The sequence below is a fragment of the Bison bison genome, unplaced genomic scaffold (genome assembly GCF_000754665.1).
Source record: "Bison bison bison isolate TAMUID 2011002044 unplaced genomic scaffold, Bison_UMD1.0 scf7180017864171, whole genome shotgun sequence".
Classification (NCBI taxonomy): domain Eukaryota; kingdom Metazoa; phylum Chordata; class Mammalia; order Artiodactyla; family Bovidae; genus Bison; species Bison bison.
The window spans coordinates 944329-956399 of NW_011494743.1; the positions used below are offsets into that span (position 1 = coordinate 944329).

Below are 12071 nucleotides of genomic sequence, written 5' to 3' on the forward strand. Positions count from 1 at the left end.
ATATAAGTAAATACAATATCAAACACAAATGTGCAAGGAAACGTACAATAAAAATAAATAAAACCTAACAGCCCATTTATGAAAATGTGTGTAAGCAATGCTATTAATCATTATCTACATTATAAATCTTAAAGGCAAGTGTGAGAAATATCAGGAATGCAATTATAATATAAATCATAAGTCCCCAAATGCCCTTTAGTAAGTACCTGTGCTTAGGTTCACTCAGTAGTGAATTAAATAATTTTACTTTTAAAATTAATACTCCAAACACATAAATATTTGGTCTAGAAAAAAGTCTAAAAACTATTTCAGTGTGTGTAATTTACTGTATATGTAGTCAAACCAGTGTGTATATTAATAAAACAAAGATGTTTAAATTAGTAAGTTTAAATCTATATTTGTACATCAGATCCTTCTCATTTCAATGTTTCTTCAATCAGACTTTTGGATACACCTGATCTGAAAGCACTCCACTACAAAACAAGCTCTGTGAGGAGCAGGGACCTTGTTTTATTCACTGCTATTCTATCCAGGGTTTAGAATACTGCCTGGGAAGCAGCAGATACTCAGTAAATACTGGTGACAAACCAGTAATTCAAAAAGATTGTGTGACTTATAAAATACATAATCATTTAAATCCCTACTGCAGAAAAATACACCAAAAAAGTTAATATTATGCTTTCAAATGCTTGAGATCAGCATCCTCAACCTTACTGGCACCAGGGACCAGTTTCATGGAAGACACTTTTTCCACAGACTGGGAGGATGTGAGGGGTGGGGGGCAGCTGTAAACCCGCCGCTCCCCCGGCTCTGAGGCCTGGGCCCTCATGGGCCATGGACCAGGGCCAGGGCTGGGGACTCTAGCTCTAGACGTTTCAAACTTTACCATTCTAGTTGTTTCCAAAGTTAATACTGAAATAAACCTAAACATACACTGACAGCTGGAAGAAGTTATCCTATAAATACGACAGCAATGGGACTAAAAAATCTACAAAGGAAAGGGTGCCAACTTGTAATAAAAATGGTGCCAATGATAATCTAATGAAACTATATCATCACATCAAAAATTTATATGAGAGTCTCAGGTAACATGATCAGTAGGGGCCTGACTATGTACTTGTTAGTGACTAACCCTACCTCAGTTTGAAGAAGTAACAATACTAATAACTCAAATGAGCACCTTTTGCATGGGGGCAGAGGTTTACTCTAGTATATTCAGAGACTACTACTATTTAAGATCCAAGATCTTTAGCTCATAGGGAGCACCAATGGGCAAACACTATCACTATCCACATGCTTTCTTCTAGACTATGGCAATACCATGGTATTTTTCTATCTCTACAAAAAATTCTAAGACAATGTTTGTACCTGGAAATATTTCTATTTTTTTATCCCAAGAATTAACTTCTGCAACAATTTTTCTAACTAGGTTTCCAGAGATTATATGCTTGTCTGCCTGATTTTACATCATCTCATGGTATGCTGCTCACGGAAGAGTTTTACGTCTCTGCACACACGACACAATGGCTGCGATTTCTCTCTGTTCCCATCGTTCTGACTTTCTATGAGAATGGCAACAGGGCGCCACGCTTTCTCAAGAAATCTTCTGTACAGCCAATTAAATTAACCTACTACAGAACTACAGCATTCTTAACATATGCTGCATAATGTTTCTGTTTTAAATTAAATCCTAGTATACAGAACCCAATATATTCTAGTAAACTATTTTTAAATGCATAGTAATTATCCTTAACATTATATACCTATGAAAACAATACACTTTTTTTTAAAATATGGAAAAATACTAGACAAACTTAGTTTCCAAACACTTGGAAAGCAAAAGCATGTCTCTGCCTTGTCCATCACATCAGTCTCTACCCCCGAGAGACGCCCGCACGGAAGCAGCGTCTGTACCCACCGTCCAGTCCTCTGGAGCTCGGGCCCCGCGTGGTGCGCTGCCTCCTTCGGGGCGTCGCCCGAGCTGGGGGCAGATCCATTGGGAAATACAGGAATCTTTCTCTTTTCCTGCATTTCACAAAAAAAGAAAAACAACAACACACACATATTTCAAAATCCTGTTTTAAGGAAGCCAAAATAGCATCTTTGTTAAAGGGAACATGAGCTCTCCCATTGATTATATGTCTAACCAGTACTCCTCGAAAAAAAAAAAAATGCTTCCTAGTATCAACTTCCACTCTAAAGACACTGCACTTTGAAACAGAATCTAAAATTTGTCTCTGTTAATATTTCAAATTTAAACTGGCATTTTTCATTTTATAATCTAACATCAAATATACTATAGAACACTCACACACATCATTGAAAATTACTACTCAGCAACAGGGACATAAAAATCCAATAAAACATCTCTTCAACTAAAATTTTAAATCCTTATTCATGTTCACTAGTGAAAAAATATACTTTATACTTTACATTAAGAAAAAAAGTAAATGCCATTTTTTCTTATTAAATACTTCCCTTAAGATGTAAGTAGCATGAGTCATCAAATAAATTTTCATAAAAATCAATTCCCTACTATGTTTTATTACAAACTCAAGAGTACTATTCTCATGATAAAAGATACTCTCCTCCTCAGGGAGCAAGTTTTGCTACCTCCAAAGGTCAGAGGTTACTGGACCAAAAAAAAGTGGGTTGGGGGAGAGGTGAAGTGGGAATAGAGCAATAGAGGGACAGAGAGAAGGGAGACAGAGAGAGGAAAGAAGAGGGATGGGGAGAAAAAAAAACATGGGGTGGGGGTGTGTTCATCCCAGGGCCACCCCCAGATCAATCACAGCAGTGAACTCCCTGGGTCACATGTTCAGTATTTACAAAGTAGCACGACTTACCTATAATCCTAAAACTACCATTTGAAAATGTCAAGATTAAAACTAACTTATATCACAGTTCAAAGGGGAAAGAGGAAACAAAATTACTGAACTCCCACAAAACAAATCTAATGAAAATACTGTACGTCACAATTGATGCGATACAGCAAAAGCATCACTCAAGAAAACAAAGCAGCTCTTACATTAAGAAAAATGAAAGGACAAAAATAAATGTATTAAGCATTTAATTCACCAAATGTGAAAAAAAAGTCTTTCCTGAAGGAAAGTGAAAGGAATAAAACAGCTAAATGCAGAAGCTGAGTTACAAAACACAATATACTTTTTTAAAAAGGAGAACTGAAATAAATATTAAAAGCTGCTCTAATAGAACAATATGATTAAATATCAGCTAATATACAACCAAAGATATGACAAGGGGGCAAAGTCACAAATTTTATTTATATACAAGATAAAAATATACAGTGAGAGGGGGAGAGACTACACAGCACAACCCTGGGCAACTAAATGAAAAACCTTGATAAAATGGGTACTATACTTAAAAAAAAAATTTCCCAAAATTGACACCAAAAATCAGGAAAATAGGTCATTTTCTAGGAAAATATAACTTACCAAAACTGATTCCAGAAAAAAGAGAATGCTTACACAAACCAATTTCCACAGAAGAAATAACAAGCTGTTGAAGTCTACCATATAAGAGTCAAGCTCAGGAAATTCTACTAAAAAATCTTGCAAACTTCTAGAATCAAAGTATTCTAAGCCACTTAAAGAGCACACAAAAAGGAAAACTTACAAATCTGTTTTTATGAAACAAGTTTAATGATGATACCAAAATGTAAAGACTGCACAAAAATCTATAGATCAATCTACTTACAAATGGAGATGGAAGCAACTTAAATAAAACATTAGACAAAGACTACAGACACTTCAAAGCCTAAGCTGGGTTGTTCTAACAATGCAAGAGTGTCTTCAAATTAAAGAACCTATTAATATGATTTACCATAATAACTGGTAAGTAAAATTCATATGATCATCTCCAGAGATGCTAAAAAGCCCTTTGACAAAATTCAACATTCACTTATATTAAAAAATTCAATAAAACATAAATTAGGGTATTTTCTTAATATGATAAAATATGTATTTTGGCACCAATGATAGTAACTTAATGAGAGAAACACTAATGACTTTGACTACAATTATGAAAAAATTAAGAAAGGCCCTTTAAAGTCAACTACTATGTAAACCTATTAGAGATTTTAGTCAATACCCTTAGACAAGAGAAAACATGTTAAAGGTGTAAGAGTTAGAAAATGAATAGTATTATCTTTTATTGGAGACCACATGACTATACACAATAAAAGAATTGAGGAAGGCAGCAGGATACAAAAGAAATATACAATAACCAATAGCCTTCATACATATACATATATATAAAAGCAACAGGCAATATAATGGAACAAAGACCTCAATTATAATAGAAACAAAGATAAAAGACTTATGTACACACTCACCAAGAGGAGTGTACGGTGCCCATAAGGAGAATTTTATAACATTCCTTAAGGACACAAAAACTGACTTGAAAATAGTCAGGAGAACAACTGGGGAAAGATATACCATGTTCTTGAAAAGATTTCAACTTTCCCTCAGTTCATTTAGAAATTTAATTTCCATCACAATTTCTTAAAAATTACACTTTATTTCTGTAAACAGAAAGTTGATTTCAAAGCTAGTATGAAAATAAATATGCAAAGATGACCAAACAAATTCAGAAAAACAAGAGTAAGAGAGAGGTCAAGAATGAATGCAGATCTATCAGATATTAAAATATACCAAAAACTCTCAGAAATTAAAGTGTGTACGTGGTCCATGCCTAGACCAATCAATGGAAAAGAAATCCCAGAAACAGACCTGAATGAATATGGAAATTTAGTAAATGATAAAGACAACATCAGCAAAGAAACAGAAAAATGCTTAATTTTTTAATAAACTGGGACAAACAGACAACAATCTAGAAAAAAGATGAACTGTAGGCATTCTCTACATAGTACATCATGATAAACGCAAAAGGATCAATGAATAATTCAAATGTTAAAAAAAAGTTGGTGGAGGGTGATGAACAACAAATATTCAGGAATACTCAACTTCACTAATTACAGAAATACAAATTAAAATCACATTAAAATGCTTGATACAGTTAAGATAAGGATACATATAATACTGACAAATATCCAAAAGTCTGACAAGACACCATGCTGGTGAGGCTGTACGGAAATAGGCGTTCTCATTCATCACCAAAATGAGTCCAAAACAGTTCAACCCAAGAAGACGAGATTCTGGCAACATTTGCTAAAACTGTCAGTAAATTCCCATGTAAGCCAGTAATCTTATTCCTGGGAATCTATCCTACAGACCCATCTGCCCAAGACCAAGATGGCAGGTGAACACTACGATGTGGTCTGTAACAGCAAAAGACTGAAGACAGCCTGTACCAGGACAGGACAGACTACAGTGCGTCCACACTGGAATGCAACAGAGCTGTGCGGAGGAGGAGGAGGAGGATTTTACGATTTCTTACCATCACACCTCCAGGAAATACCGTTACCTGAAAAAGGCAAGGTGCAGAACACTACATATAGGATGCTCACGTCTGGTAGGAAAGAGGAGAGAACAAGACTGCGTGTTCATACTTCCCTGTACTGAATAAAAAGTGGAAGAATAACACGAAACGAATAGCAAATGATGACCGGCAAGAGGTGGGGACGGGGTGGGATGGCAGAGACGACACGGTGGGGACAACTTCTCCAGGTGTAGCTCTTCACACAGTTTTGAGTTTTGAAAATGTATAAACTACTTGAAAAAGCTTAATGAAAAATTAAAAAAAGGAACTCAAAGAAGCATTGTGTAAGGTCCTCACCTGAGAGGGAACACTCTTCGGTGGCTCTATGCGTATGGAAGGGTCCCACTCTCCTGGAGGTAGGACAGTCACTTGATCTAAAAATTCATCAATTCCAGATAAGAGGTCATTTCTGTCTTTTGCTTTATAAGCTACATCATGAAAAATCTAAAGAAAATAAATACATTGAGTAAAACGATTTTAAAGTTGAAAGAAAATTCCATACATAGTAATCCACTTTCGATATCATAACTAAGTTTACATAATTACCTAAACTCTTGACCCTACCTTCGATAACAACTTGAAAAAATAATTCACTATTAGTATTACCAGATAAATTAACAGTAAAAATCAAACAACAAAAGAAACTAATGACTTGCTAATACACAATAATTTTTAGAAAGAGGAAATTTTACTTGGGAAATAACATTTTAATGTCATTTATCCTAAAGGTATAATGAGGTATGATAACAATTTTACTTAAAATAATTAATTAATTTGATCCTTCCTATTGACTGGGTGCCTACTGTTTGGTAGGTACAATTCTTTTCTTTTTCTGTTGTTTATTTTTGGCTGGGCTGGGCCTTGACTGCTACATAGGCTTTTCTCTAGCTGTGCTAAGCAGGGGCTATTTCCTGTTTGCGGTGTGTGGGTTCCCACTGTGGAGGCTTCTCTTGCTGGGAGCACAGGCTCTAGAGTGTGCAGGCTTCTGCGGTTCGGGCACACAGGCTCAGCATGTACAGCTCCCAGCTCTAGAGCAATGCTCAGTCAGGAGTCGTAGCTTAGTTGCTCCAAAGCACGTGGGATCTTCCCGGACCAGGGACTGAACAAACCCATGTCTCCTGCATTGGTAGGCGGATTCTTTACCACTGAGCCACCAGGGAAGTTCTGGCAGGCACAACACAGATAAGTCAAAGTCCCTGCACTCAAGAACTCAGGGGCAATTACGTGAATACACTACTGCAGGTGGATAACAAAAAGTCCTGTACAGATGAAGCAGGGTGAAGGAAGGGAATCGGATGGGGGAGAACAGGGTGGCTGAGCAAGGTGTCTCAGAGGAGGAAGCGCTGCAGGAGGAATCTGACTGAGATGAGGGCGCAGCATGCAGGGAGTGGGGTGAAGGGTGGAGACAGTGCTCAGCGTCCAGAGGCCGCCACGACTATCATATCCAAGGCACAGAAAGGAAGTCCAAGTGGGCGGGGCAAACAGCAGAAAAAAGGAGCCAGTCAGAGCAGATCAGGTTCAAAAAGCACAGAGATGAGACTCTATTAAGGCAGCAGTGAAGAGCTTAAACAAATACACAACAGGGAGGCCACGGATACATCTACATTAAGGAGATGATTTATTCAAATCTGCGTATTACTGACAGCACAGAGGAAAATACTGTAAGAGAAAGACCCATAAAATACACTTTAAAATCACCAAAGAAGGTAAGAGAGTCTATAATTTAATATGCATTATATGCTTCACAATCAGTGTCCGCGTCCAGGGGCGTGTTCGTTACCTCATCCGTCATGAGGGTGGCTATTGATCTTCCAATTTCGTGATACTGTGGTGCCTTGCCTGCAGGCCCCAGCAACAGAAACAAAAACCTAAGGGAACATTAAAACGGAGAGATTTGAACATGAACAACAGACATAAGTCTAGGAATCATAAAGAAATCACACGAATGTAAACACAGAAACATTACTCAGACCTCCTTTTCATCCTCACATCCTAATGGCCGCAAAAAGGTTGGCAACTCTATTCAGACGAATCACAAAACTAAAAACGGCATTCATAATTAAGTTTTGCCAAGTTATTACTTTCCATCTTTCTTAGAGTAAAAAAGTACTTAAGGAATCAGTGTTTTACATTAAAGACGGTGCTTCCCATCTTCTATATCCTTTCGAATTTTGAGTAAACAACTTTTTCTGGTCTGTACTGATGAAAAGAAGTAAATAAGTAAATAAAGTGAATACCAATCCCATTTAAGTACTTACTTTGGCTTAAGAAAATAGTTGAGTATTCATAAGAAATTCATGGTCCCTCAAACTACAATCTGGATAAAGACACTATAAGGGAAAATAAGGGACTAACCCTTTTGGAAGTAAAAGCATTTTATTTGCAACTCTTATCGTTTAACAGCCTCTTATTGTTTAACAACCTCTTACTGCCTATCCCATCTCCAGAGGATCTTCCTGACCCAGGAATCAAACAGGGGTCTCCTGCATTGCAGGCAGCTTTTTTTTTTTTTTTACCAACTGAGCTATTAGGGAAATCCAAAAAAAATTACTTAACTTCCTACTTAGGTATATTCTTATTAGCATACAGTAAAATATTAATATTCATACTTATCCAAACTGGGAGTATTCATCTTCCTGGTTTGTAAGAATTTAAACATGAATCTATGAATTACTTTTCTCATTTATCTCAGTACTGTACCATTAATGCAACTCAGGAAAGCTTATTAAAAAAACTAGCATGTACATTTCAATCAGGCTGCAATTAATTCTTCATATTTATTACTATAAAAATATATTCTTAATTATTCTCATTTGTAATTAAGTTCATATAATCAGTAGCTAACTGATCACACTTTGTATTAATAACACAACTTGCTAATTATTCTTAATATATATTGAACAGAAGATTGGATCAGGTCAGAACAAAGCATTCTGCCTAATTCAGGGGCATTATTACATTTAATCAACCCTGAGGTACTGTTACCCTCATTTTACAAGGAAAGTTTAGAAAGCAGAAGCCTGGCTTTACCATCCCACAAAAAGCCGCAGGGCAAGGATTCAACTCCACCCTCTCTGACTTCAGTGCCTGCACAGAACATACTATGAACAGAACTTTATTATAAAAACATAAATGCAATGTATTTTTTAAAGGATGCTTTTTTTAAGTTCCAGAAAGAAAAGAAAGAAAAGTGAAGTCATTCAGTCGTGTCCGACTCTTTGCAACCCCATGGACTGTAGCCTACCAGGCTCCTCTGTCCATGGGATTTTCCAGGCAATAGTACTGGAGTGGATTGCCATTTCCTTCTCCAGGGGATCTTCCCAACCCAGGGATTGAACCTGGGTCTCCCTCATTGTAGACAGACGCTTTACATCTGAGCCACCAGGGAAGTCCAGAAAGAAAGAAAAATCTTTAATGTTCTAATAGTCAAGGCACTGGGGCAATGACGCCGTTAACCATAAAAAGGAGTTTTCATTACATAAAGCAACATGTTTCTCTAGATTTGGGACATTCTGGAAGAACGTTAACTGCAGTTAACCCTCCCTTACCTTGTAGGGACGGGGACCTCAGTTAGCCCTGAGAGAAGAACAGCGGGAGCCAGTCTCACAAACGCAATTATAGGTCTTTCTAAAAAATCCACCTCTCCCACCAGAACATTGGACGCCTCAGCTCCTGAAGGAATTTTTCTCATGAAATTCATATCAACCTATTGACAAATAAATAATAATTTAAAATAAAGTGTACATGGTACTAATCAGTCTAGAAGGAAACAGGAAAAAGATGCTTTAAGACTACTATTCGCTAATCAAAACTGGTGATCTAAAGGATGTGTAAGTGTCAAAATTCTCACAAGTACAAAGAATGAAGCTGATGAATACAAAAGGGCAACCAAAACAGTACTACCAAACAGTACTCCCAGCTGGATTACTGTCATGATCTTCACTACTGCAGAGATCTACATTACCGAACAAACTAGAGAGAAGTTTCAATGACTATATAGCACTATTCATTAAAAAACTATTGAAGACAAAAGCATAGTTCACAAACTAACAATGGTCCATGAAATTATACACAGTTCTAAAAATATTCATTTAGTCGTTATCTACTGTTTAATCTTAGACATGAATTAGTTCCTTGGTATTTTATGTATTTTATAAATCCTTTTTATTTTAATGAACTATGGGCATTCCCCAGTATTTTCAGTAAGTGGGAAAAATCGTTTTTATTTTCATTTACAACTAAAGTAGTCATAATTGGCATACGTATATGGTAGTGCTGTATAATTGAATTAGGTTGTCTGTGTATAATTACAAAGAAAAGGTTATGGACATAATATCGAAGTACAGGAACTTCTTCGTGTGTATGCAGCTTCACACAAGTCACTGAACAACCACTACCAGGGCTTCTAGGAACACAAATCCAGCACTTACAGCGGGCCTCTTGAGTCCCACACCCAGCGTGCCACAACTGCAGTGCCAGGAGGTAGAGTCCTGCCCGGCAGGGGGCAAGCAGGTGTGCACAGGGATGGACCAAGTGAGAGAAAGCACAGCTGTGACAGGAGCAACACAAAGGAACAGCACCTGCCACGTCTGGAGGAGATCTGTGATACAGACCACAGCAATCTGCTCACAGCAACTCCGCTGCTGAAAGCCTGACACTCATCTGAGATAACTGGAGCACCAGTTATAAAAACACGATCAGGTTCCAACAGAACAACAGTACAATGTCCCAAATGCAAGGCTTTTAATTTCAGAGCATGAAGCTCAGCAAAGCTATAACGCAAATCATCATTTAAGTGCCTTTTCTACAAAACGTGATCTATAGACTTCGCATCATAAAGGCTTAAAAATTGAATCTTACTTGAAATAATGGCATTTAATTAGAAGTCTGACTTTGTATCCTATAGTGAATACCATCCAACACCATCAAAAAAATTGCAATGGATATCAGATATTCAGAGGTAGTACTCATAAAGTATGCTTTAAATTCAACTGTAATTTGAACTTGCAGGTTTTTGCCTTGTTCTTTTGAAATAAGCTCTTTTTCACATTTCATTTAAACACTCACCTATAAAAATTAAAAATCACAGTTGAGACAGGTGAGTTTATTTTCAGTCCATGTCTTTACCTTCCCCTACCCATGGGGAAGCACCGATGTTCCCCAGTTACATTCCAGAAAGCACTGACACCACAGGACAGTAATTCTGGGATCACATTACAGCCAAGAAAAGGCTGAATTGTTACTGCTGAAACATCACTCCCAGAATTATCTTTCCGGTAGTGGCAGCTCCACAACAAACGCCTGTAGTTCGTGATATCTATGCGTAGGTATAGATGAAAACACCGTATTACTCCCATATTCTTTTGTCAGAATTTCTAACACTAGTAAAATATAACATTCAAGTGCTATGAGACTGTTACCTTTTTTCACAATTTCTGATCTTAAATTAACATCACAAGCATCACATCAGGTTTACAAGCACCGGTTATTAAACATTATTATAATCTCTGTTAATACAGTCACATTGCTAGCAACTGCCTCAGTAAGCATGATTATGAAAATGTATAGTTCATAACAGAAATTACCTTGCTGAAGTCAACAGTACTATTTTCTCTGCTTCCTCCACTTCCATTACCTTTCATTTCTCCACTTTTACTATTGTCTAAGTTTCCAGGTGCAGACTGTGGAGAGGCCAAAACACCTGTATTTAAGAACAAACAAATGCCAAAGTAGTAAGAAGAAAATTCACTTTGCAACCTGAATTTGCTCATATCCTGAAAGTGATGGGTTTACTAAAAGCAAATGTGCTAGGTAAAAAAAAAAAAAAAAAAAAAGTGCCCAGTGTTAGTACCATACCAGCAAGAGTGGAATAACATTTTAAGCCATAATGAAGCTACACATGTTAACATTTAAAATGATATAATTTGCATTTACAAAAATGGTGGCCTTTTGCAAAAAGAAAAAAGTGAGAAGGTGGAAGACCTGGGTCTGATCACCACTATAAATACTTGGCACATCAACTGTCACTGTATCCTTAGACATGTGAACTGCAGAACTTAAAGATGCCTAACCACACTTACACACTTACATCAGTAACAATGTAACACTTCTGATAAACCCTAAATCAAAATGCAAGAGCTACGTCAATGAAATATACACTCATTTTGCCATAATCTTCATAATCAGAAGTTTCCTCATGAATTTTCATCTCTCTTGGGTAAAATTCAAGTGCTGTCTACTGCCATTATTCCTAAGGACTATGTTAAAACACAACAGCAATGTTTTACGATATAAATACAAAGAATGTGGATCTTATAAGGGAACAGATCTATGTTAAAATAAGTCCTCTTGGCTACTTTGTAGCTATGTGCGTGACCTTAAGCAACTCACTCAACCTCTAAGACACAGACAGTTTAATCTATAAAATGTGTTTGTTTGGATTAGAAATGATATGCTGCTGCTGCTGCTGCTAAGTCGCTTCAGTCGTGTCCGACTCTGTGCGGCCCCATAGACGGCAGCCCACCAGGCTTCCCCGCCCCTGGGATTCTCCAGGCAAGAACACGGGAGTGGGTTGCCATTTCCTTCTCCAATGATATACATTCTATTAAATT

The 12071-nt window shown here is 37.0% G+C and overlaps 1 protein-coding gene across 1 annotated transcript in view; it reads right to left on the minus strand.

Moving 5' to 3' along the window:
- The window catches only part of SLC4A7 (solute carrier family 4, sodium bicarbonate cotransporter, member 7), an 88804-nt gene that overhangs the window by 43772 nt on the left and 32961 nt on the right, over positions 1-12071 (minus strand). Inside the window, exons 8-12 of the mRNA XM_010842154.1 lie at positions 11046-11161; positions 9009-9166; positions 7241-7328; positions 5758-5904; positions 1764-2025 (exon numbers count right to left, since the gene is read on the minus strand). Coding sequence (XP_010840456.1) covers positions 1764-2025; positions 5758-5904; positions 7241-7328; positions 9009-9166; positions 11046-11161 — 771 coding nt within the window. The remainder of the gene's footprint in view (positions 1-1763; positions 2026-5757; positions 5905-7240; positions 7329-9008; positions 9167-11045; positions 11162-12071) is intronic.